At 49.5% G+C, this 17,720-nt stretch overlaps 3 protein-coding genes across 4 annotated transcripts; 1 reads left to right on the top strand and 2 right to left on the bottom strand.

Moving 5' to 3' along the window:
• Positions 1 to 28: 28 nt before the first annotated feature.
• On the bottom strand, positions 29 to 3,555 carry CFAP126 (cilia and flagella associated protein 126). 2 transcript variants are annotated; one of them, XM_069951415.1, is made up of 5 exons: positions 3,243 to 3,551; positions 2,433 to 2,495; positions 1,060 to 1,140; positions 733 to 909; positions 29 to 550 (listed from the first exon to the last, which is right to left on the bottom strand). In XM_069951415.1, the coding sequence occupies exons 1-5, from the start codon at positions 3,267 to 3,269 to the stop codon at positions 371 to 373; spliced, it is 528 nt and encodes a 175-aa protein (XP_069807516.1). In that variant the 5' UTR covers positions 3,270 to 3,551; the 3' UTR covers positions 29 to 370. The 2 variants fall into 2 exon arrangements, with proteins under 2 accessions (XP_069807516.1, XP_069807517.1); XM_069951416.1 differs by lacking the exon at positions 2,433 to 2,495 and having other exon boundaries at positions 3,243 to 3,555.
• Positions 3,549 to 7,718, top strand: EIF3F (eukaryotic translation initiation factor 3 subunit F). The gene is made up of 8 exons (XM_069951414.1): positions 3,549 to 3,795; positions 6,049 to 6,119; positions 6,190 to 6,269; positions 6,343 to 6,480; positions 6,881 to 6,972; positions 7,098 to 7,234; positions 7,305 to 7,418; positions 7,501 to 7,718. Exons 1-8 carry the CDS (start codon positions 3,564 to 3,566, stop codon positions 7,576 to 7,578), a joined length of 942 nt encoding a protein of 313 aa, XP_069807515.1. The 5' UTR covers positions 3,549 to 3,563; the 3' UTR covers positions 7,579 to 7,718.
• Positions 7,719 to 14,421: 6,703 nt separating this feature from the next.
• Positions 14,422 to 15,806, bottom strand: LOC138771372 (C-C chemokine receptor type 3-like). Its single transcript, XM_069951019.1, has one exon. It carries the CDS (start codon positions 15,804 to 15,806, stop codon positions 14,727 to 14,729), a length of 1,080 nt encoding a protein of 359 aa, XP_069807120.1. The 3' UTR covers positions 14,422 to 14,726.
• Between the last annotated feature and the right edge of the window lie 1,914 nt (positions 15,807 to 17,720).

Below are 17,720 nucleotides of genomic sequence, written 5' to 3'. Positions count from 1 at the left end.
CGGTGTATTACATGAGTGATACAGGAAGGACTGATGGATCTGTTTATTATAGTGATGGTGTGACGGGGAGAGGCTGAGGCCGTCATAGTGTATGTCATAGATATGGCTAAAGCAACGGCCGACCACTACAAACTACCAAACAGCTCCCTATATCTCAGCTTCCTGTATGACATGTGGGGTGGTCTCTGTAGTGTGTGACCCCACGATCACTCCCGTCCATTAACATTATAAGAGGTTTAATGTAGATGTCTGATCCCGGCCTCTGCCCCATGGATGTCCGGTCCCGGCCTCTGCCCCATGGATGTCCGGTCCCGGCCTCTGCCCCATGGATGTCCGGTCCCGGCCTCTGCCCCATGGATGTCCCCAGGGATCAGGAGTCCACCTCTAGGTCTTCACGGGGGGATGTTCTGCTCCCATTGTCTCCCTGCTCCTCCTTGCGGCTGCTTCGGCCTCCGTTCCCAGTGCCGGGGGGGCTGCATGGAGGACGCTCACTCCTCTGACTGGGGCCCCAGCTCAGCTGCTTGGGATCTTCTTCTATCTTATGGGGAACCTGTTGGTCCAGAAATGTAAATCCATAAATAAGGTGTCATGATGCTTAGATACCCATCACCCCTAGACGTCTGCCACCCCAAAGAGGGAAGACCAAGTCCTATGCTGAGGGCCATAATCAGTGGGAGGCCTGTGACACTACACGTCCCAGCACGACCTTCAGTATCCAGGAGAAGCACACACCTTCCCGGTGACGTCTGGCTGCAGTCCATTACAGGCGCTAACAAGGGACTCTGACTTCTTGATCCAGTCATTGAGACGTCTTGAGGCGTCTGCTGAGCGAGAGGTCAGGTTCACTTTAGCGGGGGGGATTTTGGAGGGCATATCCCAGGTGCCGATGAACGTCCCCCATGGACTGGTCTGAAAGCAGTGAGACTCAGGTTAGGACAGAAGCATGGCTGCCAGCAGGGGGAGACAAAGACAAAGCTGGAGCATGATGGGAGGAAGGGAGGGCAGCCATAGAAGAAGATACTGGAGAGCAGAGCAGATGGGATGGAGCCATGAACTGACCTTTGACCTGGGGACCCCCGGAAGCAGGTGACCTCTGTCATTGGAAATGAACTGTGTGAAGCCGTCATGGGTGGACGGTCTCTGAAAGAGACGAGAACTCAGATTCATGGTACAACATCAACGTATGACTACACCGCCCCCTGCTGGCCGCCGCTTAGAGCAACAGTCAGAAATACAACAACCCCCATCATGGTACAGTATAACGTATGACTACACCGCCCCCTGCTGGCCGCCGCTTAGAGCAGCAGTCACAAATACAACAACCCCCATCATGGTACAGTATAACGTATGACTACACCGCCCCCTGCTGGCTGCTGCTTAGAGCAACAGTCAGAAATACAACAACCCCCATCATAGTACAGTATAACGTATGACCACACCGCCCCCTGCTGGCCGCTGCTTAGATTAGCATTCAGTCATACAACAACCCCCATCATAGTACAGTATAACATATGACCACACCGCCCCCTGCTGGCCGCCGCTTAGAGCAACAGTCAGAAATACAACAACCCCCATCATGGTACAGTATAACGTATGACCACACCGCCCCCTGCTGGCCGCCGCTTAGAGCAACAGTCAGAAATACAACAACCCCCATCATGGTACAGTATAACGTATGACCACACCGCCCCCTGCTGGCCGCCGCTTAGAGCAACAGTCAGAAATACAACAACCCCCATCATGGTACAGTATAACGTATGACCACACCGCCCCCTGCTGGCCGCTGCTTAGATCAGCAGTCACAAATACAACAACCCCCATCATGGTACAACATCAATGTATGACTACACCGCCCCCTGCTGGCCGCTGCTTAGAGCAACAGTCAGAAATACAACAACCCCCATCATGGTACAGTATAACGTATGACCACACCGCCCCCTGCTGGCTGCTGCTTAGATTAGCATTCAGTCATACAACAACCCCCATCATAGTACAGTATAATGTATGACCACACCGCCACCTGCTGGCCGCTGCTTAGATCAGCAGTCACAAATACAACAACCCCCATCATGGTACAGTATAATGTATGACTACACCGACCCCTGCTGGCCGCTGCTTAGGTCGGCATTCCACAGTCTGAGGGATTCTGCTGGTGCACAACTACAACCCCCAGCATGCTATGGCAAAACTAACATTCACACATGTTGTAAAATGAAAAACTCCATGACTACAATGATGGGAGTTGTAGTTTAGAAAGAGTTGTAAAATAAATTAGCAGCAGTATTGTCCAGCCATGGTGAGAGTCGTGAACTACAACGCTGCAGAATGTTATAAATGTTACACAACAACAACCCCCATCATCCTGACAGCCTATAATTAGCAGCACATGATGGGAGTCGTAGTCCCCAGCACTGACAGGACATGGACGTTACCTCCTTGTAGGGTTTGGGGACGTTCCAGTTCTGTAGCTTGGTGGAGCGGAAGGCGCTGTTATACTGTGATCGAGAAGAAGAGACCCCAGTGAGCGGCCATGTTATTCCATATAGCATACAGGTGATAGCGCCCCCTAGAGGGGTCTATAGGGATCTTCTATAAAACAGCCCAACACCCCTCAATCTGCAGTCTGGGGGTCCCAGATGTCTACACCCCGGGTAATAAGTAACCTCGCGAGCAGTAATCTCCAGCGCTATGCATTAGTAGCATTGGCAGCCTCACTCTGCAGAGCATTGCCCCAATCCCATTGGCAGCCTCACTCTGCAGAGCATTGCCCCAGTCCCATTGGCAGCCTTACTCTGCAGAGCATTGCCCCAGTCCCATTGGCAGCCTCACTCTGCAGAGCATTGCCCCAATCCCATTGGCAGCCTCACTCTGCAGAGCATTGCCCCAGTCCCATTGGCAGCCTCACTCTGCAGAGCATTGCCCTAGTCCCATTGGCAGCCTTACTCTGCAGAGCATTGCCCCAGTCCCATTGGCAGCCTCACTCTGCAGAGCATTGCCCTAGTCCCATTGGCAGCCTTACTCTGCAGAGCATTGCCCCAGTCCCATTGGCAGCCTTACTCTGCAGAGCATTGCCCCAGTCCCATTGGCAGCCTCAGTCTGCAGAGCATTGCCCCAGTCCCATTGGCAGCCTCAGCCTGCAGAGCATTGCCCCATCCCCGCTCTGCAGAGCATTTCCCCATCCCCACTCTGCAGAGCATTTTCCCATCCCCACTCTGCAGAGCATTGCCCCATCCATCAGGTACCTGGTTGGCGCTGTAGTAGGTAGCCATGCTGCTCCTTCTCTCCTGTCTGTGTACACCGCCGTCACCTAGCAACCGTAACAGGGGGCGGGGCACACATCACGTGACTTGCTCCACACCACGTGCACCCGGAGCGCTGTTATTCCGCACAGCCGGTACTAGACTGTTCCGTTCAGTCAGGACAAGTCAGTGTCCCGGGAGCCCGTGATATGCTGAGACTTGTAGTTCCCGCCCCCGGGGTTACGGTACATTCTCAGCAGACACAATAACACTATTTCGTGAACTGTAGCCGTCGGTAATAGTTGCAGCCAATCAGGGCGCGGCATGTTCAGCCGCAGCTTCCACCAATCAGATACTGTGTGCGGATGTGGTGCCGTGGCTCCGCCCCCTGGTCGCTCTTTCTTCAGCAGCAAGATGGCGGCTCCGGCGGTGACGGTGATGCCGGCGGCTCTGCACGGGCCCGTGGTCAAGGTTCATCCCGTGGTCCTGGCCTCTATAGTGGACAGCTACGAGCGCAGGAATGAGGGCGCCGCCCGGGTGATCGGGACCCTGCTGGGTGAGGAGGAGACCCGCTGCATGGGGAGCAGTGTGTGGTGTCAGGGCCTGGGAGGGGATCGCTTCATAAGTCTCCGGACCGACCGGTGTATACAGGGGGCTATATATATACTGCAGTGTGTACGGAGGGGGGGGGTGTATATATACTGCAGTGTGTACGGGGGGGGGGGGTGTATATATACTGCAGTGTGTACGGGGGCGGGGTATATATACTGCAGTGTGTACGGGGGGCGGGGTATATATACTGCAGTGTGTATGGTGGGGGGTATATATATACTGCAGTGTGTATGGTGGGGGGTATATATATACTGCAGTGTGTACGGGGGGGATATATATATACTGCAGTGTGTACGGGGGGGATATATATATACTGCAGTGTGTATGGGGGGGTATATATATACTGCAGTGTGTATGGGGGGGTATATATATACTGCAGTGTGTACGGGGGGGGGTATATATATACTGCAGTGTGTACGGGGGGGGGGTATATATATACTGCAGTGTGTACGGGGGGGGGTATATATATACTGCAGTGTGTACGGGGGGGGGGTATATATATACTGCAGTGTGTACGGGGGGGGGGTATATATATATACTGCAGTGTGTACGGGGGGGGGGTATATATATACTGCAGTGTGTACGGGGGGGGTATATATATATACTGCAGTGTGTACGGGGGGGGGGGGTTTATATATACTGCAGTGTGTACGGGGTATATATATACTGCAGTGTGTACGGGGTATATATATACTGCAGTGTGTACGGGGTATATATATACTGCAGTGTGTACGGGGGGGGGGGTATATATATACTGCAGTGTGTACGGGGGGGGGTATATATATACTGCAGTGTGTACGGGGGGGGTATATATATACTGCAGTGTGTACGGGGGGGGGTATATATATACTGCAGTGTGTACGGGGGGGGTATATATATACTGCAGTGTGTACGGGGGGGGTATATATATACTGCAGTGTGTACGGGGGGGGTATATATATACTGCAGTGTGTACGGGGGGGGTATATATATATACTGCAGTGTGTACGGGGGGGGGGTATATATATACTGCAGTGTGTACGGGGGGGTATATATATATACTGCAGTGTGTACGGGGGGGTATATATATATACTGCAGTGTGTACGGGGGGGGTATATATATACTGCAGTGTGTACGGGGGGGGGGGTATATATATATAATGCAGTGTGTACGGGGGGGGGGTATATATATACTGCAGTGTGTACGGGGGTATATATATATACTGCAGTGTGTACGGGGTATATATATACTGCAGTGTGTACGGGGGTATATATATACTGCAGTGTGTACGGGGGGGGGGTATATATATACTGCAGTGTGTACGGGGGGGGTATATATATACTGCAGTGTGTAAGGGGGGGGGGTATATATATACTGCAGTGTGTACGGGGGGGGGGGTATATATATACTGCAGTGTGTACGGGGGGGTAAAATATATACTGCTGTGTGTACGGGGGGGGTATAATATATACTGCAGTGTGTACGGGGGGGTATAATATATACTGCAGTGTGTACGGGGGGGGTATAATATATACTGCAGTGTGTACGGGGGGGGGTATAATATATACTGCAGTGTGTACGGGGGGGGGTATAATATATACTGCAGTGTGTACGGGAGGGGTATAATATATACTGCAGTGTGTACGGGGGGGGGTATAATATATACTGCAGTGTGTACGGGGGGGGTATAATATATACTGCAGTGTGTACGGGGGGGGTATAATATATACTGCAGTGTGTACGGGGGATATATATATATATATATATATATATATATATATATATATATATATATATATATATATATATATATATATATATATATATACACACACTGCAGTGTGTACGGGGGGATATATATATATACTGCAGTGTGTACAGGGGGGCGGGGTATATATACTGCAGTGTGTACAGGGGGGCGGTGTAGAGAAGGGGATCAGTGTATGGGGTGTATCCTGCAGTGTGTGTGTGTGGGGGGGGTTATATACTGCAGTGATGTGGTGGTGGGGGGTCCAGCTTTTGGGGGGCAGGACATATGTACTGCAGTGATGTGGTGGTGGGGGGTCCAGCTTTTGGGGGGCAGGACCACCATAGTCCCTTTGCCTCTGTATAATGTAACAGTGACGGCTGTGACTAATACTCCAATATATCACATTAGGACGTGTTACATGGTCATGTGACTGCATACATTGTATGTCCTGTGCTCCTCCCCCACAGGCTCGGTGGACAAGCACTCTGTGGAGGTGACCAACTGCTTCTCTGTGCCCCATAATGAGTCTGAGGATGAGGTACCTGCGGTTCTGGTGGGGGGAGGGGAGGCCGTGCCTGCAGGGGGCGCTCACGTCTCATGTTTTCCAGGTGGCCGTGGACATGGAGTTTGCCAAGAACATGTACGAGCTGCACAAGAAGGTGTCATCCACGGAGCAGATCCTGGGCTGGTGAGTGACCCCTCCCCCACTGCTGGGGAGTCTGCAGCGCCCCCTCACATGGTGACCAGATGATGTATTGCAGGTACGCCACAGGAAACGACATCACCGAACATTCCGTGCTCATCCACGAGTATTACAGCCGCGAGGCCACCAACCCCATCCACCTGACCGTGGACACCAGCCTGCAGGGGGGGCGCATGAACATCAAGGCCTACATCAGGTGCGATATGCTGCGGAGTGTTACGCCCCTGACCTCTCTACAGAGCTGCAGAACATCGCTCTGTCCTCTCTACCTCCTGATAGTGATATATCCTGCGGTGTATTACACACCTGACGTCTCTACAGATCTGCAGAACATCGCTCTGTCCTCTCTATCTCCTGATAGTGATATATCCTGCAGATTACACCCCTGATTTACAGAACATCGCTCTGTCCTCTCTACTTCCTGACACATAGTGATATATCCTGCAGATTATTACACCCCTGATTTGCAGAACATTGCTCTGTCCTCTCTACTTCCTGACACATAGTGATATATCCTGCAGAGTATTGCACCCCTGACCTCTATGCAGAGCATTGCCCTCTCCTCCTGACTGCTCAGTTGTGTGCTTCCCTTGCAGCACTCCTATGGGAGTTCCCGGTAAGACGATGGGAGTTATGTTCACGCCGCTGACGGTGCAGTCAGTGTATTATGACACGGAGCGGATCGGAGGTGAGTAGTGTCGGGAGCCGTCACGTATCCTATCAGGTGATGGATGTCCTGTAGAGTTTGGCTCCATCTAGTGGCTGGTGTTGGGTACTGCACACAGATCTGACGTCTTTTCTTTCTCCTTTCAGTCGACCTTATCACAAAAACCTGCTTCAACCCCAACCGCTCCATTGGGCTGACCAGTGACCTGCAGCAGGTGGGTTCCGCTGCCACCCGCCTGCAGGACTCCCTGAGCACGGTGCTGCAGTACGCTGAGGATGTGCTGGTGAGCCCCCCTCCATTCCCGCCTCTTCAGCCGCCTCAGACGTTATATTCATTGTCTTTTCTTATTTCAGTCGGGTAAAGTCGCTGCAGACAACAATGTGGGGCGCTTTCTAATGGATCTGGTCAACCAAGTACCGACGATAGCCCCCGAAGACTTTGAGTCTATGCTGAACAGCAACATAAATGTGAGTGGGGGTCCTGCATCTGATAATGGGGGGGCATGTCCGTTGTTCAGTACTTTTACACGTCCTCTGCTCTTTCCTCCAGGATCTGCTCATGGTCACGTATCTCGCCAACCTCACCCAGGCTCAGATCGCTCTCAATGAGAAGCTCCTGAACCTGTAAGGCCGCTGCCCCCTGCAGGCCGCACCCCTGCCTGCACTCTCGCCCTGTCATAGATCAGCTGCAGGGAGGATCACGATTCCTCCACATGGTTTGGACTTTGTCACATTTTCCCTCTTGGAAATAAAATGAGTTTCACACAATGTTGTCGGCGTCATCGCCTCTAGAGAGATGGATGTAGGGGACTCCCCCCCCATCCATGGAGCCATGCTCACCCGGCAATTTATAAGGGAAGGGGTCTGTGACCTGTTAACCCCTTCATTGCTCACAGTTGTCAGCGCTCCGCTCAGGTTTGTCTATGTAGATTTCCCTTTGTTAGTGTCCATTTACACAAAGATTATCTGCCAAAGCCAGAAACAGACTATAGACAAAGATCAGGTCATAAAGGAAAGCCTGAGATTTCTCCTCTTTTCACATCCAGTCCTGGCTTTGGCTTTAAATCTTTGGCAGATAATCTGTCAGAGAATCTTTCCGTGTAAATGGACCCTAAAATAATTTAATTTCCACAAATCCCCTTATTATATAATATCCAGATTATGGGGCGCAGCTCCTCAGCCAAGATCTCTGCTTGCTGCCACTGACCACCTTGTTTAGATAAGTCACAGCTGAGGGTTTGTTACAATATATCCAGGATGAAAAACCCATACAGGAACCTGGCAACATCCAAGAGTTGTGTGCTGATCATCACTTTTAACCCTTTAGATGCTGCGGTCAGGGTGACAGGGAGGGGGTGTCCTCTGCAATCAGTTGTGGAGTGATCACAAGGTGCAGATGGTGGAGGCCTCCAGTCTGCTGCCAGTAAAAAGATGGGGACACATGAGCCATAAGGTTTATAGATGAGGTAATGGTGCTGGCCTGCAGTCAGACAACGTCGTGAACTAGGTGCAATAATAGATTTATTGTATATAAAACAAAATATTAAAAATCGATCCGCGTCACATGACCCCAGACTGGCAACAATGAAAACGTCAACTCAATTTTCAATAAAATGTCGGTGCCTCCGGAGACTGGTCAGATCTGAATACTGTAAATAGCCCTGGGTCCTGAAGGGGTTAAAGGGATTTTCTGGCCTTGAACTATTGAGGGTTCTGATAGCAGAGATCTCCATTATTACTAGTTATTAGAATAGTGTTAGCCATGTAGCCACTGTGTATCATGGGCCTGATAGAATAATGCATGGGTCTCCAAACTGCGGCCCTCCAGCTGTTGTGAAACCACAACTCCCATCATGCCTGGACAGCTAAAGCTTTGCTTCTGGCTGCCCAGGCATGATGGGAAATGTAGTTTTGCAACAGCTGGAGGTCTGCTGTTTGGAGACCCATGCTCTAGGGGGCCCTATACCATAACGGGATGTGCGGGGCTACAGTGGATCCTATACCATAACGGGATGTGCGGGGCTACAGTGGATCCTATACCATAACGGGGTCTGTGGGGCTACAGCGGGTCCTATGCCATAACGGGATGTGCGGGGCTACAGCGGGTCCTATGCCATAACAGGATGTGCGGGGCTACAGCGGATCCTATACCATAATGGGGTCTGCGGCTACAGCGGGTCCTATGCCATAACGGGATGTGCTGGGCTACAGCGGGTCCTATGCCATAACGGGATGTGCGGGGCTACGCCGGGTCCTATGCCATAACGGGATGTGCGGGGCTACAGCGGGTCCTATGCCATAACGGGATGTGCGGGGCTACAGCGGGTCCTATGCTGTAACGGGGTCTGCAGCTACAGCGGGTCCTATGCCATAACGGGGTCTGCAGCTACAGCGGGTCCTATGCCATAACGGGGTCTGCAGCTACAGCGGGTCCTATGCCATAACGGTGTCTGCGGCTACAGCGGGTCCTATGCCATAACTGGGTCTGCAGCTACAGCGGGTCCTATGCCATAACAGGATGTATGTGGCTACAGCGGGCCCTATACCATACCAGGGTGCACGGCTGTAGCGAGCCCTATACCATAACGGGTCTGCGGCTACAGCGGGTCCTATACCATAACGGGGTCTGTGGCTACATGGGATCCTATACCATAATGGGGTCCATGGCTACAGCTGATCCTATGCCATAACGGGGTCTGCGGCTACAGCGGGTCCTATACCGTAACGGGGTCTGCGGCTGCAGCGGGTCCTATACCATAACGGGGTCTGTGGCTACAGCGGGCCCTATACCATAACGGGGTCTGTGGCTACAGCAGGCCTTATACCATACCAGGGTGCACGGCTGTAGCGAGCCCTATACCATAACAGGGTTTCACAAGGTCTGTATTGTAACATGTAATGCAGGACGGCCTGTAAGTGAGCGAGTCTGGGGCAAAATAGATTGTGTTGATGTATTTATATGTGGTCTTAAGTTTCCAAACACCTTGGGCCTAAGGGAGGGCAAACACTCCTGAAACACTTTTTCAATGTAATCGTTGTGTTACAGCCCCGTTGTGCTGGCTGCAGGGATAATTATCCTGGGCGGCAATGACAGGCTGGATCCTTTATCCGATTTACCTGTTTTCCGTTACAGGACGGGTCCCTAATTTTGTGGGATCTAAGCTGGCTTTGGCTTCTCTACCTGGATATTACTGTACCCCAACTCTGGGGTGACCTGCACTAGGGGCTAGAAGCTGAGAATCCAGCTGGACATCTATATACACTATATACCTAGCACAGTATAACACATTGCCTCCATTTTTCTTTCCCTGTACATATTTCTTTAGTATTTGTCACAGTCCCCTGATGAAGGCGGCTGTCTTAGAGGGAGAGGGGAAATGTGATAATGTAATTTTTTGTGTTTTTGTCATTCCTTGGCCTGGTGTCTGGGGACCGAATCGGGATCAGTTCACACTTGCAGGGAAGTCCTGGGCGTCATTGCTTTCCTATTCTTTGTTCTGGGCCACTATGAGGATTGGGCTTTGGTTCTCATTGCCATCTCTTAGCCAGGGGGGCGGCATGAAGACAACATACAGAGTGATACCTATTGGTTGGCATCAACTTCCCTTCCTGCCGTCCACCTGCTGGACCCCCAGGGCCATAAAATGCAATTCTTCCTATAGAATAGTGAGGGTTTTTATGTATTGTTATCTTTTAAGTACAGTACTATTCTTCCAGCTGTATTTTCATTAAAGAAATATACATTTTATAAACAATGCGTCCAATATAGTGAGTTTACAAGAAGACACCTGCGATAAGTTTACATGAATAAAGAGTCCATAGCAGGTCCATAGAAGATCATCATGAACTGCAGTGTACGCCATAGAAACATTGATCATTAGGTAAAACGAGAGAAAAAAACCTGACAAGATACACCAGCATAAGGGGGAAAGCATTGCAGTATCTTCCAGATAGCATGAGCCAAGCATATATATAGGGTCAGGAATATAATGGCCGGTTCTCCATATTCCTTTCTTATCCATCATGAATCCCATGGAGACCAGACTGCAGCGGAAGCCTCCATCTCCATGAGCTTAGCAGTAAGGTGGCCATGGAGCGCACATCTACCCTAGTATACAATCTGAGTTGGGAGGGGGCAGTTTTCCCCCCACCACTTTCAGGCTATTTATCCCCTAGCTGCTGTTATAACTATATCTATTTAAAATCAAGTTTTCAAAGGTCATTTTTCTCTGCAGTGAATTGTTACTACAGGTGGAGCAGTATGTATTTCTTCACTGTGGTGTTGGTTTACTACAGGTTAGGCAGTATGTAGTTCTGCACTGCAGTGAATTGTTACTACAGGTGGAGCAGTATGTAGTTCTGTGCTGCTGTGAATTGTTACTACAGGTGGAGCAGTATGTAGTTCTGTGCTGCAGTGAATTGTTACTACAGGTGGAGCAGTATGTATTTCTGCACTGCAGTGAATTGTTACTACAGGTGGAGCAGTATGTAGTTCTGTGCTGCAGTGAATTGTTACTACAGGTGGAGCAGTATGTATTTCTGCACTGCAGTGAATTGTTACTACAGGTGGAGCAGTATGTAGTTCTGTGCTGCAGTGAATTGTTACTACAGGTGGAGCAGTATGTAGTTCTGTGCTGCAGTGAATTGTTACTACAGGTGGAGCAGTATGTAGTTCTGTGCTGCAGTGAATTGTTACTACAGGTGGAGCAGTATGTAGTTCTGTGCTGCAGTGAATTGTTACTACAGGTGGAGCAGTATGTAGTTCTGCATTGCAGTGTTGGTTTACTACAGGTGGAGCAGTCTGTATTACTGCACTGCTGTGTTAATTCTATCCGTCTACATCTAACTTGGAAACCTAAATCCTAGAGGTCTCCTACCTTACATTTCAGAGGTGTTCTTTATTCCTAGTTCTGCTGGTTTCCTGTTATATTATCACCGCACAGAGCAGGCTGCTGCACTGCACACTGGGAGATGTTGTGATAACTCTTTACCCTGTACGGTTTCTCATAGCTGAGCTCTCACAGGATGTTCTGAACCTCTCCTCATTTATAGGGAAGCAGCCGCAGCGATGGCTTCCCTGCAGCTGCACAGTGACCTAGCAATGTCTTAGACTTCTGCAGAAGTGGTGACTTGTCTGGGGAGGATGTCTCAGAAGTGAGTGATCCCCGTCCTTTGAAGAAACTCTACTCCAATCAGTTCCATATTTTAATATTGTAAGCTTGGATCAGAATACAGATGCAACATGATCTTCTAGCTAAGCCGGAAACCTCATCCGGGGGCTACTGGCAAACTTGGACTGAGGAGGAGGCATGAAAGTCTAGGAGCCCCGACCATGGAAGTGCAGGTCTATTCTGGCTCATGGCAAATGCACAACCAATGGAATCCATGGCCATGTGACCTGGCTCCTAGCATAGAATGGGCCGACACTATCCACATTGTAGACCGTATTCTACAGCCTTACAGAGCAGCCCCCTCCTATGTCTGCTTACATGACTGAATACCAGCGGTGTTACACTTTAATACGTCACCTGGCCTCTAGATCAGGATCCCTGCTGTGGATTTGTGGTACCGCAAGAGATAATAGGTGTTGTGATGGATTGATATATAGCAGAATATACTTGTGGTGCAAAGTTACAGTGCAGGGTTGCTGGGATTAGTAGTGTTGTGCAGCACGGTGGAGCACCTAACCTTATGGTGGTCCCCCGTGAGTCCAGCAGGGGGTCTGCACCAGGCCCTTGTGGTACGTGGGTGCAGGTGATATTGTGCATGTAGTATAGATCAAGACACCGGGACTCATAGCTGGTTGCAGCACAACAGGTAACTTTTACTCAGCAACTTCCATACAATAAAGGCACAGATCTTGAATGGTTGCAGTAAAAGATGGTGGCAGGTGGTAAATGGTGATGCAGGAGGTGACCTGTGTGAAGGGTAGTTTTTATCTAGAACAGTTCCTGAGCTGCTGAATCCTCTAGGTCCTTGAGCATGGTTTCAGGCTGGGTTCAGATGCACCGAAGAGGCCAAAACTTCTCTTTTCTTGACTTGACCCTTTCTAAGACAATTCTGCAGGTCAGGGTAAAACTCTACAGAGCCTAATGCATCCCTGTGCATTGTCACCTGTGGTGGTACGTGCCGTCCTGGACGGCTTTTATCACATTGCTCTAACTACATCAGTCCCTGAGGCTGCAAACTAATAAGAACCAAGAGAGGACAAGCCGCAAGTCTTGCAGTGATTGGCTACAGCCCATGGGTGTATAGGGCAAATGGCTATCTCTATGTTCCCTGATCACTGCTATATTCAGTCTGTGAAACAGTCCATATTCTAGACACATTTCACAGACTAAATGCATCTGTGAATGGGACAGCATCATAATGCACCCCGACTAGCCAGAGCACTGCCGTACTGACAGACAGGGCAGACTATTACTGTATGGGGGCAATATTACCTCACTAGTACTGTATGGGGGCAATATTACATTACTATTACTGCATAAGGGCACAGGGGACATTATTACATCACTATTACTATATGGGGGGCACTAATACAATATGGGGACACAGGGGCCCTATTACTGTATGGGGATATAATTAGATATAACAGCTCAGCAGACAGTATCGGACAGGGTAGGATTAGATTCAGCAGACGTCTTAAAGTAGAAAAGTAGCGACACTCACCATGTTTGTAGCAATTCCGAAGTTCCTTTATTAACAGCAAGCGAGACACCAGCGAAAACAAAGGGGGACATTTAAGTCCGGCGTTTTTTACGCCGGACTTATAAATGTCCCCGCATCTCCGGCGCTACGGGGATTTATGTAGAGGCGGACTGCTAAGGACTGGAGTAGGTTTTCGGCGTATCTTTTGGCGGAATGGATGGTGAATCGCGCGGACTCTGAGTCCGCACCCTCCGTTCCGCCCCCTTCACACCCCTCCCCGGCGTACCCGGCGGAAAGTGCCGATTTGCGAATATTTTATTTGCAAATCGGCCATTTGGGAATAAAATAATGCGCAAATCGCCACTTTCCGCCGAAAAAGCCCTGTACGCCTGTTAATACATGTCCCCCAATGTGTGTTACCGGTTACAGCTGTTTCGCGGTTTTCCAGCGCTTCTACAGGGGTCTGTAGAAGCACTGGGAGAGCGTGAAACAGCTGTAACCAGCAACACATTGTTTTTCACTGGCATCTCACCTGCTGTTATGAAGTTTTGCTTTAATTAATAAAGGAACTTGGAATTGCTACAAATGTGGTGAGTGCCGGTACTTTTCTACTTTAAGATGTTATGAAGTTGAAGACTATGTATCAGTAGCTGAGCACCCCACATGGACTTTTACCCTTTCCATGTACCTGCAAGTAGTCACCCTTTGCATGCTAGTAAAGAGAATCACTCATTAGAAGGTAACCTCTGCTGTGCCGGTGCTGTCTCTTATTACTGAAGGTTCAGCAGACAGTATCACACAGGATAGGATTAGATACAGCAGCTCAGCAGTAAGTATCACACAGGATAGCATTAGATACAGCAGCTCAGCAGTAAGTATCACACAGGATAAGACTAGATACAGTAGCTCAGCAGACAGTATCACACATGATAAACTGAGATACACCAAAATAAACTTAGCTGGATATTTTGGCTGATGGTGTATCCAGTGATGGAAAGTAAGATGTAGTATATATTACACTAAGCTTCCCCTAATGTCCCCCGCACATCACGTCCCATCCGTCCCTTATAACGACATGAAGCGTTGGGGTTCAGTCCTGGGAGCCGTGATACCTGTGGGTCGTCCTCACTCGTAGACGGTCTGGGGGGAGTATTCGCTGGTCCTGCTGCTTAGGCTGGACGGTCTGTACCGAGAGCCGCACAGGATCCACTTCCCCACCACATGGGACAGATGCCTCCGGAACTTGGTCCCTACAAACGTGTAGAAGAACGGGTTGATGCAGCAGTGGAAGTAGGCAATGTTACGGCAAATAAAAAATGCAAAGTCAATGGTGTTGTCGCAGTCATCATCTGAGGTTCCCTTAGACATCTGCTTGGCCTTGATGAAGATGATGATGTTATACGGGCTCCAGCAGAGGAAGAACGCCAACACGATGAGGAAGATCAGCTTGATGGCCTTGTCCTTGTTGTTCATCTTGGTATATTGCACCTTGATGATGATCAGCGTGTAACAGTACAAGATGATGATAAGAGGCACCACAAAGAACATGACCACCTGCTGGTAGTAACCCGCCAGCTTCCAGCTATTGAGCTCGTCTATGGCGAGTCCCGTCTCCTCGCACAACTCCCCATATAAGAAGTTCTCTCTTGTCCCATACAGGATGAATTTGGGGATGGCAGAAAAGAGGCTGATGGCCCAGACTGTGCCACTGACCACGTAGACATATAACAGATTCCTGGTCCTGGCAGCATAGATGGCGTGAACAACCGCCATATATCGGTCTACCGTCATTGTGGTGAGAAACAACATAGAGCTGTAGAATCCAATGAAGAACATGGAAGCCAACATCTTGCAAGATGTCGTCCCGAATATCCATTGGTGACCATAGTAGTAACCCCAGAAGGGCAGCGGGAGGGTGAACAACAAGTCTGAGAGGACCAGGTTGAAAATGAAGAAGTTGGTCACTGTTCTAATGTTCTCAAACTTTAGGAGGAGGAATAAGATGAGGCCATTGCCCAGAATACTGAGCATGAAGACCATGTAGAAGAAGACTGGCACTGCCGAGGCCCCAAAATTCTTGGCTTCAATTCTTGAGCACTCGGTGACGAGTTCTTCGTCATAGTTGTAGGTGGTGGACTCAACAGAAGAGTTGTCCATCTGCCCCTGGTCTCCAAGTGTAGATGTATCTGCGACCAATGAAGCCATGACTAGTAACATGACAATCCTGTCAACACTCGCGGAGAAGCAGAAAGTATCTACTCACTGCAGAGAGTCCAGGAAACAGTCACCCGGTGATTCTGCTGAACTAAGGGCGTTTCTAGTGTAAGGTGTAGATCTGGACCCGCAGGAAGCGTTGCACAGAGGACACTGTTTATGTAACTTCTAAACGGACAAGAAAATCACAGAAATAGCTGCAGATAAACTGAGATTTTGTAAGAGCCGACCACAGATGGAGCAGACAAGAGGACAAGTGTATGATCTGATGTTTACTCTCATAGGAGCTCTCTACCTAGGAAAACACCCGCCCATGTGAATGAGAGCTTCCAACAACACTAGGATGAAGCCATGGCAGCTCAGGAACCTCCGACACCAAAGTAGGATCCGGTATTCTATCAGCCTCTTCTAGTTCTTCAGATCTCCGACCGTCCTATTAGGAATCACCCCACTCATCCCATAGACATAGCCAGGTGTCCCAGTGCAAACTCTGACACCTGCTGACAGACTATGGGGCACGCCATCCCACAGGCACAGCACCACTGCAAACAATGGCCGCCACACAACAACGACACAGTGTGAGCAGATTAGAGAAGCCCCCAAGAGACACATGTAACAACTCGCAGCCGCATAATCAACTTTTCACATGTTCAAAAGACTCTAACCTGCTTCTATGTTCCCACAGGGCTGGAAACACTGAGAAAAAGGGGAATTTTCTCAGCTTCGTCCTCAACAATCTGTAAATGTACTTTGATGGCGTGGGGGGGGGGGGGGGCACTACAGTCATTTCTCATGAATGTCACTCTGGGGCCCATCACTGCAGAGCACTTGGATGAATATTCATGAGAAGGGGCGATATGGAGCCGTTCACGGAGGGCAGTACCGACTATAGGGGGCTGCAGAGAAGGAGCCTAGTACTATATAGGGGATGCACAGAGGGGACCACCTACAATATAGGGGCTGCACACAGGGACCTAACACTATACTGGGCCTGCACTGAGAGACTGTATACTATATGGGATCTGCACATAGGGGCCTATTATTATAAAGGGACTGCTCAGAGGTGTCTAATACTACATGGGGGCTTCACAGAGGAGTGGAATCCTATATGGGAGCTCCAGAGAAAGGCCTAATATTATATGGGCGATGCAAATAGGTGCCTATTACTAAATGGGGGCTATACAGAGATGCCTATTACTGTATAGGGGCATAGAGGGGGCCCCATACTATATGGGGTCACAGAGCTAGGCCCAACCACTATATGAAGGAACAGTATAGATATGGAACTTGTAAAGGGATGAGCCTCAAATATTTGTCAGGTAGATTCTGCAGAGACGAACCATGGCTGGGAGAAGTTCTCATGATGGCCAGGCTGGATGTAGAAGAAAAGCATAAGTAAGTGACTGCAATCTGAGAAGATGCCCCTGTGAGTCAATAGATGTAACTGCACTGTAATCACTTATATGGTATGTAGAGCCTGCGTAGAACTGGGACCTACCGCTATATGGTCACTGTATGAGGTATGTGATGATATTTGTCCCTTGTAAACTGGTTCTGTTGGTATTATTGGTCTTAGTATACTGGATTTGGTCAGTAACGGTATGGGAGTAATGTTTACCCCTTGTATACTGGTAACATTGGTATCAGTATACTCATATTCGGTCATTATGATGCTAATATGTATGGTGATATCTTGTATTGTATCTACTTGTATACTGTTATTGGTATCATTGGTCTTGGTAGACTGGTTGATCAAGTAACAGTATGGTGGTAATATGTATGGGGATATCGCCTCCTTGTATATTGATATTGTTGGTCTCGCATGGAGCGGCTGCTTCTACTGGAGACTGGGGGACCTCACATGGAGCGGCTGCTGCTGGAGACTGGGGGACCTCACATGGAGCG

The sequence above is a fragment of the Dendropsophus ebraccatus genome, chromosome 13, assembly GCF_027789765.1.
Source record: "Dendropsophus ebraccatus isolate aDenEbr1 chromosome 13, aDenEbr1.pat, whole genome shotgun sequence".
Lineage (NCBI taxonomy): Eukaryota > Metazoa > Chordata > Amphibia > Anura > Hylidae > Dendropsophus > Dendropsophus ebraccatus.
This window is presented reverse-complemented; position numbering and strand designations above follow the sequence as displayed.

Excerpts from the sequence above, each read along its gene's own strand:
- CFAP126 (XM_069951415.1), bottom strand. The coding sequence starts at position 3,269 with ATGGCTACCTACTACAGCGCCAACCAG. Across the intron at positions 2,496-3,242 it reads CCTACTACAGCGCCAACCAG|TATAACAGCGCCTTCCGCTC; the intron begins GTACCTGATGGA and ends TCTCGATCACAG. Across the intron at positions 910-1,059 it reads CGGGGGTCCCCAGGTCAAAG|ACCAGTCCATGGGGGACGTT; the intron begins GTCAGTTCATGG and ends CACTGCTTTCAG.
- EIF3F (XM_069951414.1), top strand. The coding sequence starts at position 3,564 with ATGTTCAGCCGCAGCTTCCACCAATCAGATACTGTGTGCGGATGTGGT. Across the intron at positions 3,796-6,048 it reads GGTGATCGGGACCCTGCTGG|GCTCGGTGGACAAGCACTCT; the intron begins GTGAGGAGGAGA and ends CCTCCCCCACAG. Across the intron at positions 6,120-6,189 it reads ATAATGAGTCTGAGGATGAG|GTGGCCGTGGACATGGAGTT; the intron begins GTACCTGCGGTT and ends CATGTTTTCCAG.
- LOC138771372 (XM_069951019.1), bottom strand. The coding sequence starts at position 15,806 with ATGGCTTCATTGGTCGCAGATACATCTACACTTGGAGACCAGGGGCAG.